Below are 22,659 nucleotides of genomic sequence, written 5' to 3' on the forward strand. Positions count from 1 at the left end.
CTTGAGCACTCTGGGTAATGTGCTTAAAATGCAGACTTCGCTGCTTTGAACTCTCCTTAATTTTCCCGTGATCCGCTAGAGGTTGCTACTGTACATGTTCTACTACACCCACAAAGAAGCCCAATCTTGTATCAGTGTTTTTTTTTAAAGGTTGCCCTTAGCTATACCGTCTTAGATATACCATCTTGAATATACCACCTCAGCAAAGCATGCTGAGTGTAATAGACTCTAAAAGGTATTTCCAGTTGAAAGGTCAAAACTGATTATTTATTGTTAACATGTATGACCTGTCACAGCATGCAAAGAAACAAACTATTTATAACAGGTGTAAGAGAAGACGAACAGTAGCAGCGACCTCTGGCAGACAGGAGAGGCTCTGGGGTAACTTTACTTACGGCGACTCAATGCTTTTCCTGAAGTGTGTCACCGACAAGGGAGGATCTGAGAGGACAAACACATTTAAGTTTAGGCTTTTCACTACTGAACACCCGAAGTAAAAGTCAGACACAGGGATGAATTTTGAAACAATGAGCTCCTGGGCACAGACAGGAAAGGACCCCTGCCCATCAAGACAAAAAGCAAGACACTCTGAGCGACTGAAAGAGAAAGAAAACAACTGCAAACAACATGGCTTTTAATTACTCTTGTGATAATTTTTTTGTCTCCTTGTGCTTGTTTTGTGTCTTTGTTGTGCCTTTAGGCCCACTGATTAACCCCATCCATGGCCAGACATTAACTATATCAAATCCATGTAAATTAAGTGAAGGGGGAGACCAACCTGGTTTACGCTTGAGTTTGCGACGGTGTTGCTTGTTGACAAAGCAAGCTGCTAGGGTGCTGAACAGTACCGCCGCTGCCAGAAAACAGATAGTTGCCACAACACCTGCCACCACAGGCCGCGCCAGACCCTCATCGGGCAACTCTGGAGCAGGGAAGGGATCTGAGGGCATAAAAAGAGATGTGGTGTAACAACTTAAATGTGTATTATTCATAGGGGCCAAGCACAAAGACACTCACCTGTGCTAGATACTCCCACCACATTGCTGCTCTCGCTGATCAGGTCGTCCATAACCGCCATCACTCGAAACTCATACCAGGACTCCTGTCAGAGAGATGCAAAGCTACACTCCAATGCTGGGTATTGTGCACAGACTAGAAGGCAGTGCCTTGCAGCATGTCATATGTCAGAAGCACTTTCTTATGTATAACTGTTTGAGTAACAAGGAGAGATTTGTGATTTGCACCTTTCTCTCTTATAGGAATTTTATTCTTGAATGAAACTTTATATGATAAAACTGTGTAGAAAATTAAGAAAGGCAGGATTATTTAATTGGGTTAATAAAAAAGTAGTTTTCAATCAATTATTCCCCCAGCTCTGCCCCACTCTCTGCATTTAAAGACATAAACGTACAAAGTTACAAACAGTCAAATTTCAAAATGTCTACTCTACTGACCTGAACAAGGTCTCTGGCTATGAGTTCAGTCTCAGTTGAGGGGATTAAATCATCCAGGACCTCCCATCTCTCCCCGAGACGGAACTCCATGATATAACGATCAATAGGTGAGGAGTGGTTGGCTGGAGGGAGCCACGTGAGGAGGACACCGTGCTGCGTGCGATTGGCTGTGAGGCACCGTGGTGGAGTAAGAAGCACCAGTGGTTCTGGGGTACCCAGGGGAGAGCCTGTGGGCCAATCATTTATTTATGAAAATGTATTCAATGGAGGAAAAAAAAGTTACATTCATGTTGAAAACTGAATGAGTTGTTAAGCAGAACAATGATGCTTTGAGAGAAATGCTGCTGTAACTGGTGCTGTATCAACGGGATGTTGCTAACATGATCCTATTTCAGTATAATATCATGCTATCATGAGTCATTTACATAAAGAAATAACGAGATAAAAAGTCAAGAAATCCCTGAGACAATTTATCCAGAAGGGAACACGAACATCTAAATACAAATTTCATGGCAATAAATCCAACAGTTGTTGAAATAGTTCATGTCTATTGAATGAATGTTTCTACTAAATTGTGTGCAAATCGAGTTATATAAGTTATAAGGATTTTGCTTCTGCGTGTAGCTTAATGGAGATTCATTCAACAGCGCTTTTACTTTTTACAGGCATTCAAAGTAAGGAGGATTCATCCTCTGGAGAAAATGACATTTCATGGCCCTCCATCAATAGAACATCAAAGTCCACTTTGGAAGTAATGAACACCAGCAAATACGAAACAAATGGACTTTTCCTTTTCATTAGGTGATAAGCCTGTGGGTGGTGGCTATGAGCTGGGGTTAACCAAAACTGGTTGGTTAATTCTTGGTTTTTGTTGTAAAAGTAAATTCTAAATATTTCATTATGGGTCATGGAGAAATTTAATAAACAGCAGAAACCTACTAGCATCCATCTGAGTGTGTGAATTAGGTCAGAACTTTGCAGGCCTCTTTTAACCCTTGCTGAATGAAGGAAAGCAGTTGGCAATTTAAGGCCAAGTCCGGGCTCACAAGACATAAAATACACCCATCATCTGGGCTTATCCAGTGGGCATTCTGGACATGTACCCAGGGGCCCATGTGCAGTTGGGGAGGCCCAATGGAAAAGAAAAAAAAAAGACCAGAAATGAATTCTCTTAAACTTAAGATCTTGAAACCATATAAACTTAGCACAAAAAGTAAGGAAGTTTGTGTTTGGTTGATTATTTCTTATGATTATTCTTGGTGTCTTGGCAATAAATCTTACAATGTTGTTTATTCAGCTGTTGCCTCTTGTTTTGAGCTTCTGGTACCCCATGTGCTGACACTCAGGCTTGTCATCAATGGAGGCAATCTCAATGCAGAGCGATATCAGGATGAGATTCTGCAACCAGTGGCAATCCTGAATCTCTGCAGTCAAGGACCAAACTCTATCCTCCAAGATGACAACACTCGCAGAATTTGGGAGTGGAGAGGATGGAATGGCCTGCCTCCAGTCCTCACCTCAACCCCACTGAACACTTGTGGGAGGCATGAAGGTGTGCTGTTTGTGCCAGAGTGACCAACACAACCAAATTGGCTGTGTTGTGACAAATGCTGGTTGAAGAATGGGATGACATTCCTCTGCAGTGTGGGACCAAGCTGGTGACCAGCATGAGGAAGAGGTGTCAGGCTGTCGTGGCTGTGCATGGTTCTTCCAAATGCTACTGAGGCCTTTTTTTGCTAAATGAATAAACTGTTAAATTGCCAATGTGTCTTGTTTCTTCAGACTTCAATCATCCAATCCAATGAATGACAATAAAGAGTCAATAGCAGAATAAACTGCAGAGAGAGGCAAGTTTTTCATGGGCGCAACCCACAAATACATTTTCCTTACAAATGTGGCTCCATTTAAGGGGAAATAAACAGGCTTTCCAACAGTATAAGATTTATTACCAAGAAGCAGTGTTACAACAAACATACACCTGATCAAACAATTTTCCCTTTTTTTTTTTGCGGGGGGGGGGGGGGGGGGGGGGGGGGGGGTTATTATGAGAAGACAGATATCATGGGGCATTTCACCAGCCCCTTTCTCCTCCATACTTCTGAGGTTAGTAGTCTCTTCCAGATGCAGCTAGCTGTGGTGGATACTGTATTACCACAATGAATGAAACAAACAAAAACTGAGTTGCCAAATGAAAGAGGAAAATGGAAAAACGTGGACATGCTTTTATGAAAACTGACAGGGTTTTTAATGGTTCAGGAAGAAAACATTACAGCTAATTTAAAGTTGAAACAATGTTCAGCAAGATGACATACAGTATCAGTCAAAAGTGTGTCCAAACCTTTGACTGGTACTGTACAAGCTAATCTGGAAGTTAGCTGTAGTAACAGCTCACAGGCACAGTGGATTTATGCCCCGAAACTTTGGTTGGAGCAAGAGCCACTAAGTAAGTAAGGCTCTGGTCAGTGGAAGGCCTGCTGCCCTTCACAGCCAAAGAAGTGAGTATCCAGGGAATATTTATGCTTTGCTTGCATTTTTATATTAGATTAAAAAAAATAAAATGTGTTTATTCCCTTTTCTAAGTGGACACATCCCAAAAGTGTGTTTTTCCCAGAAAAAAGCTCTCTAAGCTCTACTAGCGCATTAATTATTGCTTCAACACTCGTATATTGTTACAACACTTGGGGCTGTGAACAAGGGCAACAGACAGAGGGAGAGAAGTGGTACTGGTAAGTGGCACTGAAGAGGAAAACATTTTTTATAAATATTTGTCCCAAGAGTCAGACCAGAATTAGGAAAAAAAAGGCTTTTACATTTGCTGCCCCTTTTTCCTGGAATGATCTACAGAAGGTTCCAAAATTGACAGAACTGGTTATGATGGGGGGAGTTTAAGTGCATTTTAAAGGAGTGAGAAAACAGTTCTCTTGGTCACTGTGACTGCTTTTGATGTTGCTCTTGTAATGATTTGTTATTCATATAACAATATAATTCAGATGAATGCACTGAATGTCAGTTGTATTTGTTTCTTTACTTGTTATATTGTCATGTGTAATATTAGTTGTGCCTGGGGGGTCTGTAACTGGATGATCAGGATCCTATTGCATTTAAGTTCTTCATATGAATCAGTTCTTATGGTATTATAGCTACTTTGCTTAAACTAAAGTAATAGAGGTGAAATACTTTAATTATTTACTGCTTAGGGATTGATTGGCAAAGAGAGCATTTAATATATCAATTTCTGTGTTTAAGGAAAAGTGATACAGCTTTTTCTTCTACCTGAAACACTGACTTTAAATCCTTTCAGCTCCTTTAGTTTACAGTTGGGGTGAAAACTTTCAAATAAGTTTTCACCCCAAAGAAATTAATAGTCTCTAATTTTTATGGTAGATTCATTTTAATGGATAAAGACAGAATACCAAAAAAATCCAGAAAAATCAATCAATTACAGATACTCCTGATCTCAATGTTATGTGTATAAAGCACACCTGTCCACAGAATTGGTTTCTTCCATTCCAACCTCTCCAACACGATGGGCAAGACCAAAGAGCTGTCAAAGGACATCTGGGACAAGATTGTAGACCTGCACAATAGGCTACAAGACCATCAGCAAGAAGCTTGGTGAGAAGGTGACAACTGTTGCTGTGATTATTTGGAAATGGAAGAAATATAATTGACCATCAATTACCCTTGGTCTGGAGCTCCATGCAAGATCTTGCCTCCTGGGGTGAAGATGATCATGAGAAAGGTGGTGGATCAGCCAAAAACTAAGGAGCTTGTTAATGATCTCAAGGCAGTTGGCAGCCACCATGACCGCCATTGGTAACACACTATGCTGTAATAAAAGGAAATCTTGCAGCACCCGCAAGGTCCCCCTGCTCAAAAAGGCACATGTACAGGCCTGTCTCAGCTCTTTGGCATCAGTTTGACCCGCTGTGTTTGGAGGAAGAGAAATGCCAAGTATGACCCAAAAAACATCATCCCCACAGTCAAGCATGGAGGTGGAAACATGATGCTTTGGGGCTGTTTTTCTTGCTAAGGGTACATGATGACTTCACTGCATTGAGGGGCTAATGAGCGGGGCAATGCGCAAGGACCTTCCTTCCTCACCCGTAACACTGATGGTGGGTTGTGGGTGGGTCTTCCAGCATGACCCAAAGCATATTGCCAAGGCAACAAAGGAGTGGCAAGACAAGAAGCACATTAAGGTCATGGAGTAGAAAATCTGTGGAGGGAGCCAAGACACCTAAAGGATTTAGAGAGTTTCTGTAAAGAGGAGTGGGGCCAAAATCCTACCTGAGATGTGTGCAAACTTGTGAGAACAACTATAAGAAACATCTTACTGCTGTGCTTGCCAACAAGGGCTTTTCCACCAAGTACTAAGTCATGTTTTGCTTGTGGATCATATACTTATTTGACTCAATATCACGCAGCTCAATTTATAACTTTTATGTAATGTGTGTTTTCTGGATTTTTGGTTGATATTCTGTCTCTCTCCATTAAACTACCATTAAAAATAGAGACTATATGTTTTTTTTTTGTAAATGAGCAAAACTTACAAATTCAGCAGGGGATCATATAATTATTTTACCCACTGTACTGTAGTTCCTCTCTGCATACAAAGACCAAACAGGCAACACTAAAATAAAACAAAGAAAAGAAAAAAAAGAAGAAAAGAAAACCCGACTGGTCAGGGTCTACTTAATACTAGCCCCATGTAGCTGAATTCACATGCACATTTAACTTGGCTGACTTCTACAATAAAATCTAAGTCTCACTTAATTCAATCTACAAAACAACATGCTACAAAATCTAGCCTGGTTTAAAAAGATAGAGTTATTCTCCCTGATATACAAGATGGATTATTATGTATGTGCATTTTTTCTGCAAGGAAACCTGTTACTGCATTTTCTGTGAATGACTGAGAATATTAAAACTTAAACAAGCCCATACAGCCGCTGTGGCTCTATTCGCTGCTGCTCATTACATTTGTTACTCTGAGCTTTTGAAGGTGACCGAGATGAGCACACACAAAAAATCAGATTAGACAATATCTCATCTGGAGATCTATGTAAAACATTCAACTTTAGACAATAAAACCAAGGGTAGGAGGGGATAATGATTTTGGAGACATTATAGTTGACTTTAAACATCACTAGAGGGCAGTATATTCCATACTGTGTCTGGTTACTTTCTAAAATTAGAAATAGTGTCTCAGTGCAACTCAGCGGGCTGATTCTGAAGTCAAGAAGCAGCAAACATGGCTGGAACATCCTTTGATTAGCAGTACCCACCTGCAGTGGTGACTGTCACAACTTCACTGAATGGGCCCGTGCCCAGTTTGTTTTGAGCCAACACACTGAACTGGTACTCTGTCCCAGGCTCCAGCCCTGGCACCACCAACCAGATCTGAGCACCAGAAACTGGCATCGAATGCCAGTCATGAGGACCGAAGTCTATTTTCTTTGACCTATGGAGAGAAATGATGCAGAGAGAGAGAAGCTTATATACCAGGTGAAAATATGTAATGATGATTTAATTAACTGTAAATAGTGACACAACGAGTTGCATCTAATTTAAGGGTGAAGCACCAAACAGAACAACTTTTAAAGCACTTTAGAGTCTTGGATCAGTTTGACATGCTTGGAAATTTATGAACCCTTTGGGCTTGACTCTTTGAAATATTATAACATGCAGGAGAAAAACATTTGGTGAGGCAGCCTTTAATTTCAAGCTCTGAGCTGTTAGAACAGCCTGCCAGAGGAACGGAGAACAGCTGAAACAGGTCACATCTCTGACCTCATCAGGTCTAAGAAACTTTTCTTATAACATCAATTCATACACCTGGTCTAGTTCAATATAAAATATACTTGTATAATTTCAGTCTTATAATGCACATCCAAGTTATTTACATCTTTTTAAGATGTCTGGAAATGTGTTTTTTTGAATTTTTTTTTTTTGCTTCTATAATTTTGTGAGATATATGGATTTAAAAGTTGTTTCCTAAGTCTTGGCAAATTGGTGAAAAACAATTTATGTATTTTTTCCTCTATTTTATCTGCATCATTTTTTTTTTCAATTACACTCAACTTTTTAAAAATTTCTCATGTGTATTTCTCATCTGACTGTTGCCATTTGTACCGGCTTAGTATATGTTTGTCATTCATCTGCAGTGTATCAACTATAACAAATTTGTTCTAAACCTGATGCAGCAGTTCCACCAAATTCAGTTCAAATTGAGCAAAATATGACAATTATGCAACCACTACATAAACCATCACAACACAATTATCTGTTAATATTTCAATTTACTTTATTTTAATGATTTTCCCCTTTTCTCTTACTTTATCTGCCCCTCTGTGTGAATTATAATAATTACTTAAACTATTTCAACTCATGTACAGAAATGTCTAATATCAGTTGATCTACACTAAAGTCAATTACATTTTGTCCCTTAGGCTCCAAACTATCAATATCCTCTATATATATATAGAAAGAAATATGCTAATTAAAGAATACATTAATAAATCACATTTTCTAAAGATCCAATCCTTAATGATAAATATTACACACAGATGTTAGATTTGAATGATGGCAAGCCATTTTAGCCATTTCAGGTGAATATACAATATATAATACAAGAATAAAGAGCTTTGAGGGGACATGAAACCCGATCTGAAAGCAAACAGTAACCCCATCCACTGCCTTAGAAAGAAAACTTTCATGTGTATTTTTCCATTCTCTCCTGTGTAAGTCACAGTTATTTCATAGTGTTTAAATCCACCATACTGCACTCCACTCAGCCATAACATGCTTTGCTCTACATTATAAAATATTCTCAGTATGTAATTACAGTATCTCTTACAGAGACAACTGTATTGCTGTGACTCACATATTCATCTCCATGATGTCCTTGTCTTCATGTTTACATCTATCTATCTATCTATCTATCTATCTATCTATCTATCTATCTATCTATCTATCTATCTATCTATATAGATATATATATATATATATATATATATATATATATATATATATATATAGATATATATATACTAAATACCTCCTGAAACATGCTGTCAAAACAATTCTGCTGTGATCTTCTGTCTGAATTTGTGAAGAATGGCTCCGACTAATCTAGACATACACGTCTACCTCCAGGTACTTTGTCTGCATCTACTCAAACTGCTGGCATTGATGTAAAGTAAGGTAAGAGCACTCACACTGGACCATACCACACAGAGAATGTCTGTTCGAAGCCGCCATCATAACCTGGTTCCCAGGACACATTAGCAGAGGTTGTTGAGGGCAGTACATGGATATTGCCAGGAGCGTGTGGGCTGGTGCCTGAATGATTGACAGAAACAGAGACAGAGTGGGAATAAATTCATAATGCACACATACTAATTTACTTATAATATAGCTCCTTACACCCACACATCATTTAATATCACTAGCAATAATTAAGCTATAGATATTCTGTAAATGTGAATGCTGCTTTGACATTTCATACAAATGTCTGTCTCTGGATTACTTTGACTGTGTTTTAGTCAAATAATGCAAACGATCATTTTTGTAGTTGTCACCCTCCAAATTTAGCTGTGTCATGCATCTGTCAGCTCTCTGTAGATCATGTGATGCTGGCTGCGGTGGTGACCAGTGTTAAGGTCAGGCAATTCAAGAGCAGCAGTACTATCTGCAGCTCAGCTCATCCCACCCAACAGCTGTGCAGTGTGGCCCGAAGCCAGTTAGTTCTCACTGGGATAAAAGAGAGACCTGAACACGGTCTGAGGAGCACAGATGTCTGCACCACCCTGCCACACCTGCCAGCTGAGAGCTGGTCACATGGAGGCAGGCTGAGCGCTGCCAGCTGTGTGACACTATGATGGTTCATTGGAAACTGGGGCAATGGACCACGGTGTCAGATTTACTGACCTGCTCGCTTTTACCACAGGAGAGTTCAGAGGATTCACTTATTCACTTAAGAGCTCTCACATCCGTTTGCAAACTATTACAACAGAACTTGCAGACAGATGATATAATGTGTTAAGTAGTGATATTTATAAGTACTTCTAAATGATTTGGACTGAGCCAGCATAGCTATCTTAGTCTAAGCTAAGCTAAACTAGTGCTGGAAATGGCTTGGAGAAGTTGGGATTGCTGTGTAAAATGTAAACAAAAACACAATGCAATGATTTGCAAATCTCATCAACTCATTATCTCATTCACAACAGAACATATAGAACATATCAAATCTTTAAACAGATGGATTTTATGATTTTATGAAAAATATTAGCTCATTTTGAATTTGATGGCAGCAACACATCTCAAAAAAGATGAGACAGGTGTCAAAAACAGCTGGAGGAACATTTTGCAACTACTCGGGTTAACTGGTGATGGTTCGGTAACAATGGCTGGGTATAAAAAGAGCATCTTAAGAGAGGCAGAGTTTCTCAGAAGACAAACTGTGAAAGATGAGCAGAGGTTCACCAATCTGCAAAAAATTGCACTATAGTATATTTACAAGTATAGAGTTTTGCTTCATTCATTGCTATGTAGTGTTTCAATGCTACCTATAGTTTACATAATAGTCGTCATTTGCCATGATAATTATAAACTATGATGCCCAAAGTATTCGCTCACCCATCCAAATCATTGAATTCAGGTGTTCCAATCATTTCCATGGCCACAGGTGTATAAAATCAAGCACCCAGGCATGTAGACTACTTCTACAAAGAATGGGTCGCTCTCAGGAGCTCAGAGAATACCAGTGTGGTGCTGTGGTAGGATGCCACCTGTGCGACAAGTCCAGGCATGAAATTTCCTCACTACAAAATATTCTACAATAAGCTGTTAGTGGTATTATAACAAAGTGATTGGGAATGACAGCAACTCAGCCACGAACTGGTAGAACATGTAAAATCACAGAGGGGGGGTCAGTGGATGCTGAGGTGCATAGTGCACAGAGGTCTCCAACTTTCTGCAGAGTCAACTGCTACAGACCTCCAAACTTCATGTGACCTTCAAATTAGCTCAAGAACAGTGTGTAGAGAGCTTCATGGAATGGGTTTCTATGGCTGAGCAGCTGCATCCAAGCCTTCGCTCATCAAACACAATGCAAAGCATCAGATGCAGTGGTGTAAAGCACGCCACCACTGGACTCTAGAGCAGTGGAGATGTGTTCGCTGAAGTAATTAATCACGTTTCTCCATCTGGCAAACTGATGGACGAGTGTGGGTTTGGTGGTTGCCAGGAGAACAGTACTTGCCTGACTGCATTGTGCCAAGTGTAAAGTTTGGTGGAGGGGGGGTTATGGTGTGGGGTTGTTTTTCAGGAGTTGGGTTTGGTCCCTTAGTTCCAGTGAAAGGAACTCTTAATGCTTCAGCATACCAAGACATTTTGGACATTTTCATGCTTCCTACTTTGTGGGAACATTTTGGGGATGGCCCCTTCCTGTTCCAACATGACCATAAAGACATGGATGAGTGAGTTTGGTGTGGGAGAACTTGACTGGCCTGAACAGTGTCCCGACTTCAACCCAACAGAACACCTTTGGGATGAATTAGAGTAGAGACTGTGATCCAGGCCTTCATATCCAACATCAGTTTCTGACCTCACAAATGCGCTTCTGGAAGAATGGTCAAAAATTCCCATAAACACATTTCTAAACCTTGTGGAACGCCTTCCCAGAAGACTTGAAGCTGTTACAGCTGCAAAGGGTGTGTGCTGACATCATATTAAACCCTATGGATTAAGAATGGGATATCACTCAAATTCATATGCATTCATATGCGTGTGAAGGCAGACAAGCGAACACTTTTGGCAATATAGTGCATACTGGTGAAGCTACAGTATGCAGCTCACTGAGGTAGCCTTTACAAACTGAGCAAGTTACTTGTCTACTCAAAATGGCTGCTATTCCAGCTGTAAAGACACCGTCACAACTTAAGCAACCGAAAAGCATAATCAGTGTTGCCAAATAAATTCGGATCAAAAAAACACCACAAAAGGTAATTAAAAGCAAAGGCAGTTATAAAAATTTGGATGCTACAATTTACTTACAGAATACAAATAAAAATATGAAATTCACACAAGACTGGCTCTAGCAATGTACATGTAGACTTTCAGCACCCTGTTTTATACTTAATAACCCTGTTTGTCTTTGTCAACACGTCAGTCAGTCAATTCAAAGAGTAAAACGATGCCCTTGGTTCAATGACTCAACAGACAAAGGCTGCAGTGACAGTGTTTCAGCAGAGGGGTGGATACTGCACACTGTAGTTACAGATTTGGGCTTTAAATGAACTGTATAAAGCCATTACAGATAAGATCAAATTAAATTTTAATGACGGCCAAAGGGAAATTGGGTAAAGGCAAAGAATTTGAGGGATGAGGGTGACTTCTTCTTCTTCATGCTAATCACTCAAGCCACACAGCAAAGTGAACTCAACATAACTGAGAAAGGTCAGTGGCTGAGGAAACTGAGAAAGCTGAGAGCACTGTGCAGACTGTTTGTACCGATGACTAGGATACGCGTGCTGGCAGTGATGCTTGTGACCACATTGGTGGCTACACACTCCCATTCTCCATGGTCTTCCTTGCTGAGGGACACAAACTGTAAGCTGCCACTGGGTAGGATGTTGTGCTTACTCCTGCTTGGCTTCCCCACCTTCAATTGACACGAAAATTACAGTTATTCAGTTAAACACTGGGCAAATACATATTTCAGTGAATCATAGGCAAAAACAAGCACATTAGATAAGTAGTTTCAGGGAAATTTGTATGTTGTGTGTTTAGCTTTTTAGCACCTTTCTCCAGGTAATGGTTGGTATATCAGGGTCTCCAGAAGCAGCACAGGGGATTACTAGCTCTCTCCCAGCCTCCTGACGGTACTCCCCCCCAGGCCTCACATTAAAGTAAGGGGGATCCTAGAGAAACACAAATCATACAGGACTTATAAGTAGAAATGTGCAGAAATTAGAAAAAAAGACACTAAAATTTGAGCAGCGATGTACCTTTAGCACCAAAGTGGCAGGGGGGGACATGCCCATGGTACCCAGGGCGTTGTAAGGCACACAGGTGTAGGTGCCCAGGGAGTCTTCAGTGGCCTCTGCCACACGGATACTTCCGTCTGGCATCAGGCTCCAACCGGGGTACTACAAGACAAGGGGGCATCTGAAATGCTTGATTTCAGGGGTTTTCCTGAACTCTCAGGGTCCCATCTAAATGTTTTTGAACTGCATGAGAAAACAAAGATCCCCAAAGTTCCTTTAAATCAGATGAATAAGAAGTTAATTTTTATTTAATACAGACCTGCCCTCAATGCTGGCAGCATATTAGATAAAAGGAAAAACAGAGCAACAGACAGCGAGCTCTGAGCAGAAAGGCACGATATCCAGGTGGCACTTTGAAATGATAAAAAAAAATCATTAATGTATGCAGCTGCTGTACTATGTATGAAAACAAATCTTTTTAATTTATAAACTCACAAGCCACTTCATTAGGTATACTTGTTCAACTGCTTGTTTGCACAAGTATCTAATCAGTAGAGCCCAACTAATATTGGTAAGGCCAATATATGGGCCAATATTAGCTATTGGCCCATATATCTGCATTAACTGTGTGATGCTGTCAAGACAATATGGACCAAAATGTCTGAGGAATGTTTCCAGCACCTTGTTGAAGCTGTGCCACAGAGAATTAAGGCAGATCTGATGGCAAAAGGGGGTCCAAACCAGTAATAACAAGATGTCACTAATAAAGTGGCCAGCAAGTGTAAGTAAAAGCATCAGTGCAAAAAGGTTAAAAAAAAAAAAGCTAATGTATTTATTTTATTTTATTTATTTACATTTGTGAGTGTGTAGTGAGATAATGTAGGATAAACTAAACAAAGAGGAAAAGAAAACATCTGCTACGCATATTTCTATTTCTACTTTTCACCTCTTTGGCCTTCCAACATGAAATTTTCTGTGAAGCTTAAAAAGGGAAATAAGAGCCATCTGAAACACGATGAGCTCCTCAATTACACCCCCAAATCCAAATATCTAAAGAACATCAATTTTTTTCAGTAATGCATCATTATTTTTTGTTTTTATGAATGTCACGATGCATGCACAAAAACCCAGGTATGGAAATCCCAGAAAGTTGACTCTGTTCATCTGGACAGGTGAAGTTTCCTCACTCCTCCAATATTTTCTCCTTTTCAGACCATTCTCTGACTCAACTTTCTGTGTTTTTTATAAATGTTCCTATTCTGAAAAGTAATCAGTATCTTAAGGTGACAAATAAACACAGTGAAGTAGAAGTTTAATGGACCCCAAATGTGTAAGGACAGTATTTATAATCTCTTAAATACTGGCAGGAAACAGCTTTTAACACACACTGTTCTGCCAGCAACATGTCAAATCTTTACTGATATGCTATCTGCTATCTTTATGGACATGTTTAAATAAAATTTGTGTCTTTTTGAATACTGTGCTTAAGACAAATAAAAGTAGGAAAAAATCCACAAACACTATTAAACTGAACAAAATATCGCATAGTCATAGCCTTCAAAGCAGCCCAGCAGTCCAACAATATAATAATTCATATGTGCACACGCGATAACAGTTGGTGTTAATATATTAAATAAATAAAGATTAGATCATCTTGAAGCAGTGGCTCCTCTGTGAGTTTCTGTGAAATCTGTTGTTTGGGTTTTACAATAAAAAGAAAATAAGTCAACTTTACTGAACAATATTTGAAAATATGATTTCATGGCACAATCAGATACTACCTCGTATGAAACTGATAAGATAATTATTATTTATTTTACCATGAAATATAAGAATCTCCAAAAAAAAAAAAAAGCCCCAGATCAGACTCACCTTCTCCACTCGGAGTGGGTAGCCATCTTTTTCCCACTTCACAGATGTCACAGGTGGGTTTGCATCCACCGGGCAGCGGATGATGCCTGGCAGTTTCCGTGGGACATAGATGACCGGGGGCATGTTGATCACTCGGGCAGGGTCTGGGCGTAAAATAAAAACGAGGGTTAGGTGATCAGTAAAAAAAAACTATTTATTTCTGTAAATGTTTGATTTAATACACAAAGGAATTTCACAACTAACTGATGTTTTTTAAAAAAAGGAAACATTTATCAAGCTTCTCAGATTAGGAAGATTCTCAGCTAGAAATATTATTGTCTTATTAATTTTAGGAGAGTCAACATTATAGTGGTTTAATACATGTGCAGCATGTAACATTTATGCCAAAACTAATATCTTCACAACACGTTCTTGTGAACAGAACATGCTCGCGTAAAAAAAAATACAGTCAGTACATCCTCTTTCAGTTCTAAGGTTTTACATATCAGCGGGCTTTAAAATTACTTAAATATGACATCAGATGAACAATAAATTACATGTTACACAGTGTTTTAATTTATTTAATAAAAACAAAGCCAACATGCAAAAGTACTGTGTGAAAAATTAAATACACCCCATCATTCAGTAGCTGTAGATGTAATAACTTGTGGTAAATTTTCTGTATGACTTAATCATTCTCTCACATCATTATGGAGGAATTCTGGCCCACTCTTCTTCACAGTTTGTGGGTATTTGTTTATGCACAGCTCTCTTAAGGCCGTGCCACAGCATCTCTGTCACGCTGAGGTCTGGACTTTGACTGGGGCATTGCAGCATTTTGGCTTTTTTCTTTTTCAGATGATCTGTTGCAGAGCTGCTGCTGTGCTTGGGATCATTGTCCTGTTGCATGACCCAATTTCAGCCAAGCTTTAGCTGTCAGACAGATGGCCTCACATTTGACTCTAGAATATTTTGGTGTACATCACAGAGGAGTTCATGGTTGACTCAATGGCTGCAAGGTTCCCAGGTCCTGTGGCTGCAAAACAAGCCCAAATCATCACCCCCTCCACCACTGTGCTGGTATGACGTGTTTGTGCTGATATGCTGTGTTTGGTTTTCAGAGGACACTGCTCCAGACCTAAGCTGGTTTGTTTTTGTTTTTTCATTTTAAGACCTGATAAGGACCCAATGTTTTTTTATATGTCCTGATACATGACTCTACATCAGCTTAATTACAACAAATAGTATTAAAATGTAGAGGTTCACCTCTAGCTGTTTTTGTTCATGTTTAAGAGACACATTAAAACATCTATGGAGCATTTTCAAGGACTGGGAGAAATCACAGAAATTAAAAAAAAAAAAACTCCTGACATGCAGGGAACATAAAAGGGGTGCTGAAAGGGGAATTAGTGGAAGAGAAGATTAGGTGGCAGCCAGCAAGAGAGTTCTCAACATAATCACTGCACATATGTCTGTGTGTGTGTGCAGCGTGCACAGGATGTGGTGAAGCATTACAGCTTCCACAAGGTTTTTTTTTAATGTTCAATACAAATTTCCATGAGCACTATAATGCCTTTTTCAAGCCAAGTGAGTGAAATTTTGTCATATTTCGGCACATATAAACTTGCTGAGTTACCTGAGATATCTGGCTCCACACATAAAACCCATAAACCTGCCAGAAAACGATTGCACAACCTTTTCATTTCTGCTTTGCTAGTCCAAGAAGTTGTTTACTCTGAGGTAGGAGTGTTTTTCATCTCTCCTGGGAGTGATTCTCAGCTGCTTCACACATAACGTCAGAGTTTCTTTTACATGTACCATCAGGACATTGGTTTACGGCCTGATGTATGCGAGGCTAGTGATGAAATCAGTGCCTGCAGTGCTGTGAATCCCCCAGCTCTATTTCATAGTGTATCACAATAATCAATGGCAGGCAGCAACTTGGGAGCAAATTAGCTCAGCATGATGAAACGTCATATGTCTGGGAGGGGCGTTCTTCTCTCATCACTCACAACCAGATTCAAAAGAGACCAGGAAAAATGGAGTCTGGGGACGAGTTTGTCTCCATGTTTGTGCACAGGAATGAGGCTGGAGCCGGAATAGCTTATAATTCAATTCCTAAAATCCAGTGAGAGGATGAAATTGGTCAGAGAGGCTCAATCAAAACTCTGCTTTCTGTAACGCCTGACCTTGAAATTCAAGAAGGTTACTTTGCATTACAGGAGCAGCGCTGCCAAATACTCCAGCAGCCTCCAACATGAGAAGCCTCCATACTGCTGCTGCTGCTGCTGCTGCTGTTCCCGTCTCCTCATAGGGCTCGCTGTACCGTCTCCCCAGCCCTCCCCTTCCTACTTTGTTGTCATGGTAACACTCACACTGAACAGTCAGGTAGGCTGATGCTGAGGGCGAGATACCGAGACTGTTGCTCGGACTGCAGGTGTATTTCCCGGCATCCTCCGGCTTGACCCGGAAGATGATAAGGGTGCCGTCGATGAGAATGCGCACTCGCAGCTTCAGATCACTGCAGGAAGATACAGATGTTTTGTCAGACCGTGTTACTGAAACACACCAACAGGACAGGATGCAGATCTATTGAGCTAAATTACATCAAGGTGCCATAAGAGAGCAGCAGAGAGTCAAACAGAAGCCAACTGAGAGGGGTCCAAAGAACACAGTGTACAGAGCAAGAGATTCAAATAAATCTGCTAATTGCCATAACTGCCAAATGGTACAGCCCTCATGTTTTCCCTTTAAAAAAAAAACAAAAAAAAAACAACTAAGTGATAGAGCACATATTCAGTTTGGTTTTTTTAAGTAGATATCCCTCTCCACTTAGTAGTTTAATATTTAATTATTTTAAACTGAAAAAGCCTTTAAATTAAGAAGTAACGATAAAGGGGGCTTCATTAATGCTTCATTAATCATGTAATCTGCAGATGAGTTATCAAATTTATTGAACTGACCATGCTAAACTGGATGTATTTTGATTTCTGGAAAGGGGGTGTTATTGAGCATATCTACAATTAAGCACTTTACAAATAAAATGACAACTTTCACTTTTCTTCAAATTATTACTTGCTATGTTATAACATATGTAATAGTAGCACAGACATACTGTAGACTCGGGGTAAAAAAAGAAGTGAATGCATTTAAATTAAAAAGTAACAAGAAATGAGAAAAGCCACAGCTCAATGTATAAATGATCAACTAATTATAAAGAAATGTATGCAATTCCCTCAACTAAATCTTTCCCATCCTGCAAAAGGAAAAAAAAAATTCAAGATTGACGTTACAAAAGCTGTTTAAAATTAGTCTGGAGACTTCCTCTGTGAAAGTCCTTCAGACACTTGTTTTCACCGCCAGTCAAAACTCCATTCACTAGTTCTTCCTTCCCACTTGTTCTGTCTGTCACTCGCTCACTGTAAAAGCCTCTCAGACTCTAAATACCAGCTCTGGGGAGCCTGCAGAGGACCTGGCTACGCTTCAGATCATCACCGCATGAGAGGCATATGATGACACAAGGCCTTAGTCATGTGATGTTGTGACCAGAGCGCACTAACTCGCCTGGCACGCTCCAGACAGACCCCCGGCAGGCTCTTACTGCCTCTGGCGTCACAGCAAGGCAGGGCACACACAAACCAAATACCCTTGGACAGTTGCTCAAAATACAGCACAGCAAAGGGGCTCAGAGACCCACAATGTCAATCACATCACAAAAGCTCTGGGATAAAGGCCTTGTGCAGCCTGCTGGTGATTTAAATCACTAAGTCTTAACCTCACCCAAGTGCTTAACTAACACCAGCTACAGTACAGAAGTGAACTTGATCATAACTTTACTTCTTGAAGTAGACGTTATCCTCTTCCCAAAACCAGGTGTAGGTCAGGTTGCCAGGATATGCCTCTGCTTGGCAGGTGAAGAGGGCATTCTGGGATATGTTTACGGTGACATTTTCTGGTGGTGAAACAATGTATGGAGGCCCTGAGAGAAACAGAAACAAGTGTTAAAAGTGTTGAAACAAGTGTTACTTGTACAGCAATACCTGAAATCTTTAACTTGGCAAAAACACATGTCTGGCTGCTTGGCGTGAAATGCTGACGACTGTTAAAGCAAAATAATGAGCTCAAAGATGCTAAAAACCTCCAGTTTTATCTCAAACATTCTTGAAAAGCAGTTGTATAACAGCTAACTGTTCATCTTCATAGGAATGTTTTATTTGAAGAGTTTCAGTCAGGTTTCAGAATTCATCACAGTACAGAACAAATGATCTTCTCAGGGCCTCTGACAGTGGACTCACCTCTGTGCTTGTCCTGCTAGACCTCAGTGCAGCCTTCAATACTGTTGACTATAATATTTTATTACAGCGATTAGAGTATGCCATAGGTATTAAAGGTACTGCACTACAGTGGTTTGAATCATATATAATAGACTCCAATTTGTTCATGTAAATGGGGAGTCTTCTTCACACACTAAGTTTAATTATGGAGTTCCACAGGGTTCTGTGCTAGGACCAATTCTATTTGTACTCTACATGCTTCCCTCATGCAGTATTATTAGAAGGCGTAGCATGCATTTTCATTGCTATGCAGATGATACCCAGCTTTATCTATCCATGAAGCCAGATGACACACACCAATTAGTTAAACTGCAGGATGGCCTGTCTGACCTCTAGTTTCCTGCTTCTAAATTCAGATAAAATTGAGTTTATTTTACTCTGACCTAAAAACTTAAAAACATGGTGTCTAACATTACTGTGGCCTCCAGTAACACTGTAAGGAATGTTGGGAGTCATTTTTGACCAGGATATGTCATTCAGTGCATATATTAAACAAATATGTAGACCAGCTTTCTTGCATTTGAACAAAATCTCTAAAATTAGAAGTCTCAGAATGATGCTAGTTCATGCATTTATTACTTCTAGGCTGGACTATTGTAATTCATTACACTCGGGTTGTCCTAAATGCTCCCTGAAAAGCCTTCAGTTGATCCAAAATGTTCCAGTGAGAGTACTGACAAGAACTAGAAAGAGAGAGGATATTTCTCCCATACTGGCTTCTCTTCCTTGGCTCACTGTTAAATCCTGAATTGAATTTAAAATCCTTCTCCTCACATATAAGGTCTAGAATATTCAGGCTCCCTCTTATCTTAAAGACCTCATAGTACCATATTTCCCCGATAGAGCACTTGACTCTCAGACTGCTGGCTTACTTGTGGTTCCTAGAGTATTTAAAAGTAAAATGAGAGGCAGGCCCTTCGGCTTTCAGGCCCCCTCTTCTGTGGAACCAGCTCCCAGTTTGGCTTCAGGAGGCAGACACCCACTCTACTTTAAGATTAGGCTTAAAACTTTCATTTCTGATCAAGCTTATAGTTAGGGCTGGATCAGGTGACCCTGAACCATCCCTTAGTTATCCTGCAATAGACCTAGGCTGCTGAAGGGGGTCCCCTGATGCAGTATTTATTCATCACAATCTTTCCACTCTCTCTGTGTTTATACAGCACTTTGCATTTAATCACTGATTATTATTAATCTCAGGCTCTCTTCAATAGCATGTCTTTTGTCCTGTCTCCCTCCTCACACCTTCAAACAGTCACTGCCCCTCCGTGAGCCTGGAGGTTTCTTCCTGTTAAAAGGGAGTTTTTCCTTCCTCCTTTCACCAAGTGCTTGCTCATAGGGGTTCATTTGATTGATGGGATTTTCTCTGTATTATTGTAAGGTCTTCACTTTAAAATATAAAGCACCTTGAGGTGACTGTTTGCTGTGATTTACTTAAATAAAACTGAATTGAGGTGAATTAAAAAGCATGGCAGAGCTAATATTAGACACCTGTGTGACCTCTATATTGATCAACTAATATTCTAAAATAAATAAAGTATCAGTCAGAAGTTGTGTCCAAACGTTTGGCTGGTACTGTACATAAAACTACAAAAAAAAAAAACAAAAAAAACATGATTATAACATTTGGTCAATGATCTTTGTTTTATTTAAATGGACTAACAGTTTCCTGATAATTGCTGCCAAATGGTTTTGCCCATTTTACAACTGAATAGAAAAAGGTGTCAATGACCCAAAATAAAAATATTTTTTGCATAATGTAATATTTTACATACAATGTAAGTCTATGTTATTTCAAAATGGACATTTTTCTGTAAAGTAACTTAAAGTGGGATTTTTGCTTAGCAACAATCCTGGGACTTAACTAACTACTTGTGGTCATGTAAAAATAACCAAAAAAAAAAAAAACATATTATTTTGTATATTCTTTGTAAATTTAATCTGCTCATATGCTATTCGGTTTCGTGATTTTTTTTTTTCACAAGCCTTTGCTGACTTCCTGTGGGTTTGCTCTTTCTCTTTAAATCTGTTCAAACATTACACTACCCCCCAGCGTATGTTTTATTCTAACTTTTTTTAAAAATATGTATTTTTATTATTGTTAGGAGTATATCATCACTTTCATGTGACACAAACCCCAAGATAATTTAAACATTGGCATACAATACAGTGGAACAAAAACCTTTATAAGACATGAATATAATCTATTTTTGTGTTTAACCACACTGTGCCCTGGGGTCTTTTTGGGGCCCAAGACAACTGAGCTGAGTACTATACTGTAATTGGTACATCAAGTTGATTTATGCACAGCTTCTTTCTCAACAAAATGTAATAATTCTAAAATATAAAATGTTAAAATACTAATTGCCTTAAAGAGTAGAGATACAGAGATGAAAAGCACTACGAAAAATGAATTAACTAATTCTACACTACATGCAGACCTTCACTCTGTGTGCCAGATCAGGGTGAGAAAAGGCACACACTAAGTATTATTTACAATATATATCACCACATTCTGATGTAAAATATAGTAAGCAGCCAGCTGTTGTAAACCTAATAGCAGTCAGTGTTCGGGTTTTGCATGCCTCACATTGTAAAGTTTTTCATCTCCTGAGGTGCTTCAGATTTGCTCTTAGCTCTCAATAAAACAGCAAAAGCCATGAAAGGTAAGCTGTCTTTTATGAGAGGGCCCAGATCCAAACCTCCTGGTTGTTTTCCTCAGAGCATGCACAGCCTTATACATCACTGTGCAGACGTCTCACATAACAATTAAAAACAGATCACCAGACTGAGAACCATGACTCTTCAGATGTCTGCTGGTTATTGCTCTGGGTGTGTGTAGTAATCATGTTTCTCATTTCACAGCACTATTCATGGCAATATTAAAAAAAAAAACTACAAACTTTTATATTTTTCTGGTTTTCCTTTTACTGCAATGTAAATTTCTGCATGTATAGTCAGTACATGCATGTAACGTATGGAATCCCAACATTGTTGGGATTTATTTGGATATTATTGTGACACAGACAAACGAGGTTACCACAATGAATCAATGAAATTAAAAAGGTTGATGGACTGAGAACTCAAATGGGACAATTCTTTGAAAGGGATGGACAAAATAACAGAAACACCTTATAACATATCAATGCCTGACCCAACAATAAATCTATTTATGTATTTTTTTGTGTGTGTGTGTGTGTGTGCCTGTAAAGTAGGCCTATACTACACCAAACAGATACCACCCTTCAGCTGACCAAATATAGTCATGACAACAAACGCTCTGAAGTCACATGATCGCATGCCCAGCCTATCACTGTAGCTGCCTCAGTGGCTGATATGTAAATGACTGGTTACTTTGTATTTTCTCTGCTACATATCCTATTTAAATTGTTTTTTGTAATATGTTTCATGATGGCCTTGGATGAAAGCCACAAGCTGAAATGTGTCATACTAATGATGTCTGGTTGTAAATACACCAGAGGCCTGACAGATAAAAGCATCGGGCCAACTATACCTTACACCTACAGGTGCTGCTTAGACGTGGAAACTCGTTGCATGAAGTTCCCAATGCACACTTTTTGTGCTGGTGTTAATGCCAGCTTTGGAGCTCTGCAGTTACTGAGTCAGCAGAGAACTGGCAACTTTTACACACTATGTGCCTCAGCATTCAACAACCCCAGTCTGTAACTTTACATGGTCTGCCACTTTGTGGCCGAGTTGCTGAGGTTCCTAAACGCTTCCACTTTGCAATATTTTTGTCCATATAGTGTATATACTACATGTGCTGCTGGAGTTTTGTCCTCTTTACATTTGCTCCATTACCGTATAACCTTATTATGCAAATTCTATCCCTCAGTGTTTTAATTTGTAAAAGATGCTGCACAGTGCCAGATTTGGGATGCCATTTCTTGCCCTTTTTCCAGAGTATTATATGAAATCACCTCTATTCTCACAGAGGTTTTTGGATTTTTGGAGGACTCTTTCCTCTTAAAATCAGCTCTGATGATCAGAAAAGTTCTGTTAAATAACTGG

General features: G+C 39.5%; 1 protein-coding gene across 1 annotated transcript in view; it reads right to left on the minus strand.

Annotated features, from left to right (window-relative positions):
• Positions 1-22,659, minus strand: part of igsf9ba (immunoglobulin superfamily, member 9Ba) — an 81,527-nt gene that overhangs the window by 12,725 nt on the left and 46,143 nt on the right. The window contains exons 6-17 of the mRNA XM_030745385.1: positions 18,134-18,275; positions 16,672-16,817; positions 14,318-14,460; positions 12,467-12,607; positions 12,260-12,379; positions 11,970-12,120; positions 8,675-8,798; positions 6,743-6,918; positions 1,455-1,681; positions 1,018-1,102; positions 779-940; positions 396-441 (exon numbers count right to left, since the gene is read on the minus strand). Coding sequence (XP_030601245.1) covers positions 396-441; positions 779-940; positions 1,018-1,102; positions 1,455-1,681; positions 6,743-6,918; positions 8,675-8,798; positions 11,970-12,120; positions 12,260-12,379; positions 12,467-12,607; positions 14,318-14,460; positions 16,672-16,817; positions 18,134-18,275 — 1,663 coding nt within the window. The remainder of the gene's footprint in view (positions 1-395; positions 442-778; positions 941-1,017; positions 1,103-1,454; positions 1,682-6,742; positions 6,919-8,674; positions 8,799-11,969; positions 12,121-12,259; positions 12,380-12,466; positions 12,608-14,317; positions 14,461-16,671; positions 16,818-18,133; positions 18,276-22,659) is intronic.

Source organism: Archocentrus centrarchus, chromosome 13, assembly GCF_007364275.1.
Source record: "Archocentrus centrarchus isolate MPI-CPG fArcCen1 chromosome 13, fArcCen1, whole genome shotgun sequence".
NCBI lineage: Eukaryota > Metazoa > Chordata > Actinopteri > Cichliformes > Cichlidae > Archocentrus > Archocentrus centrarchus.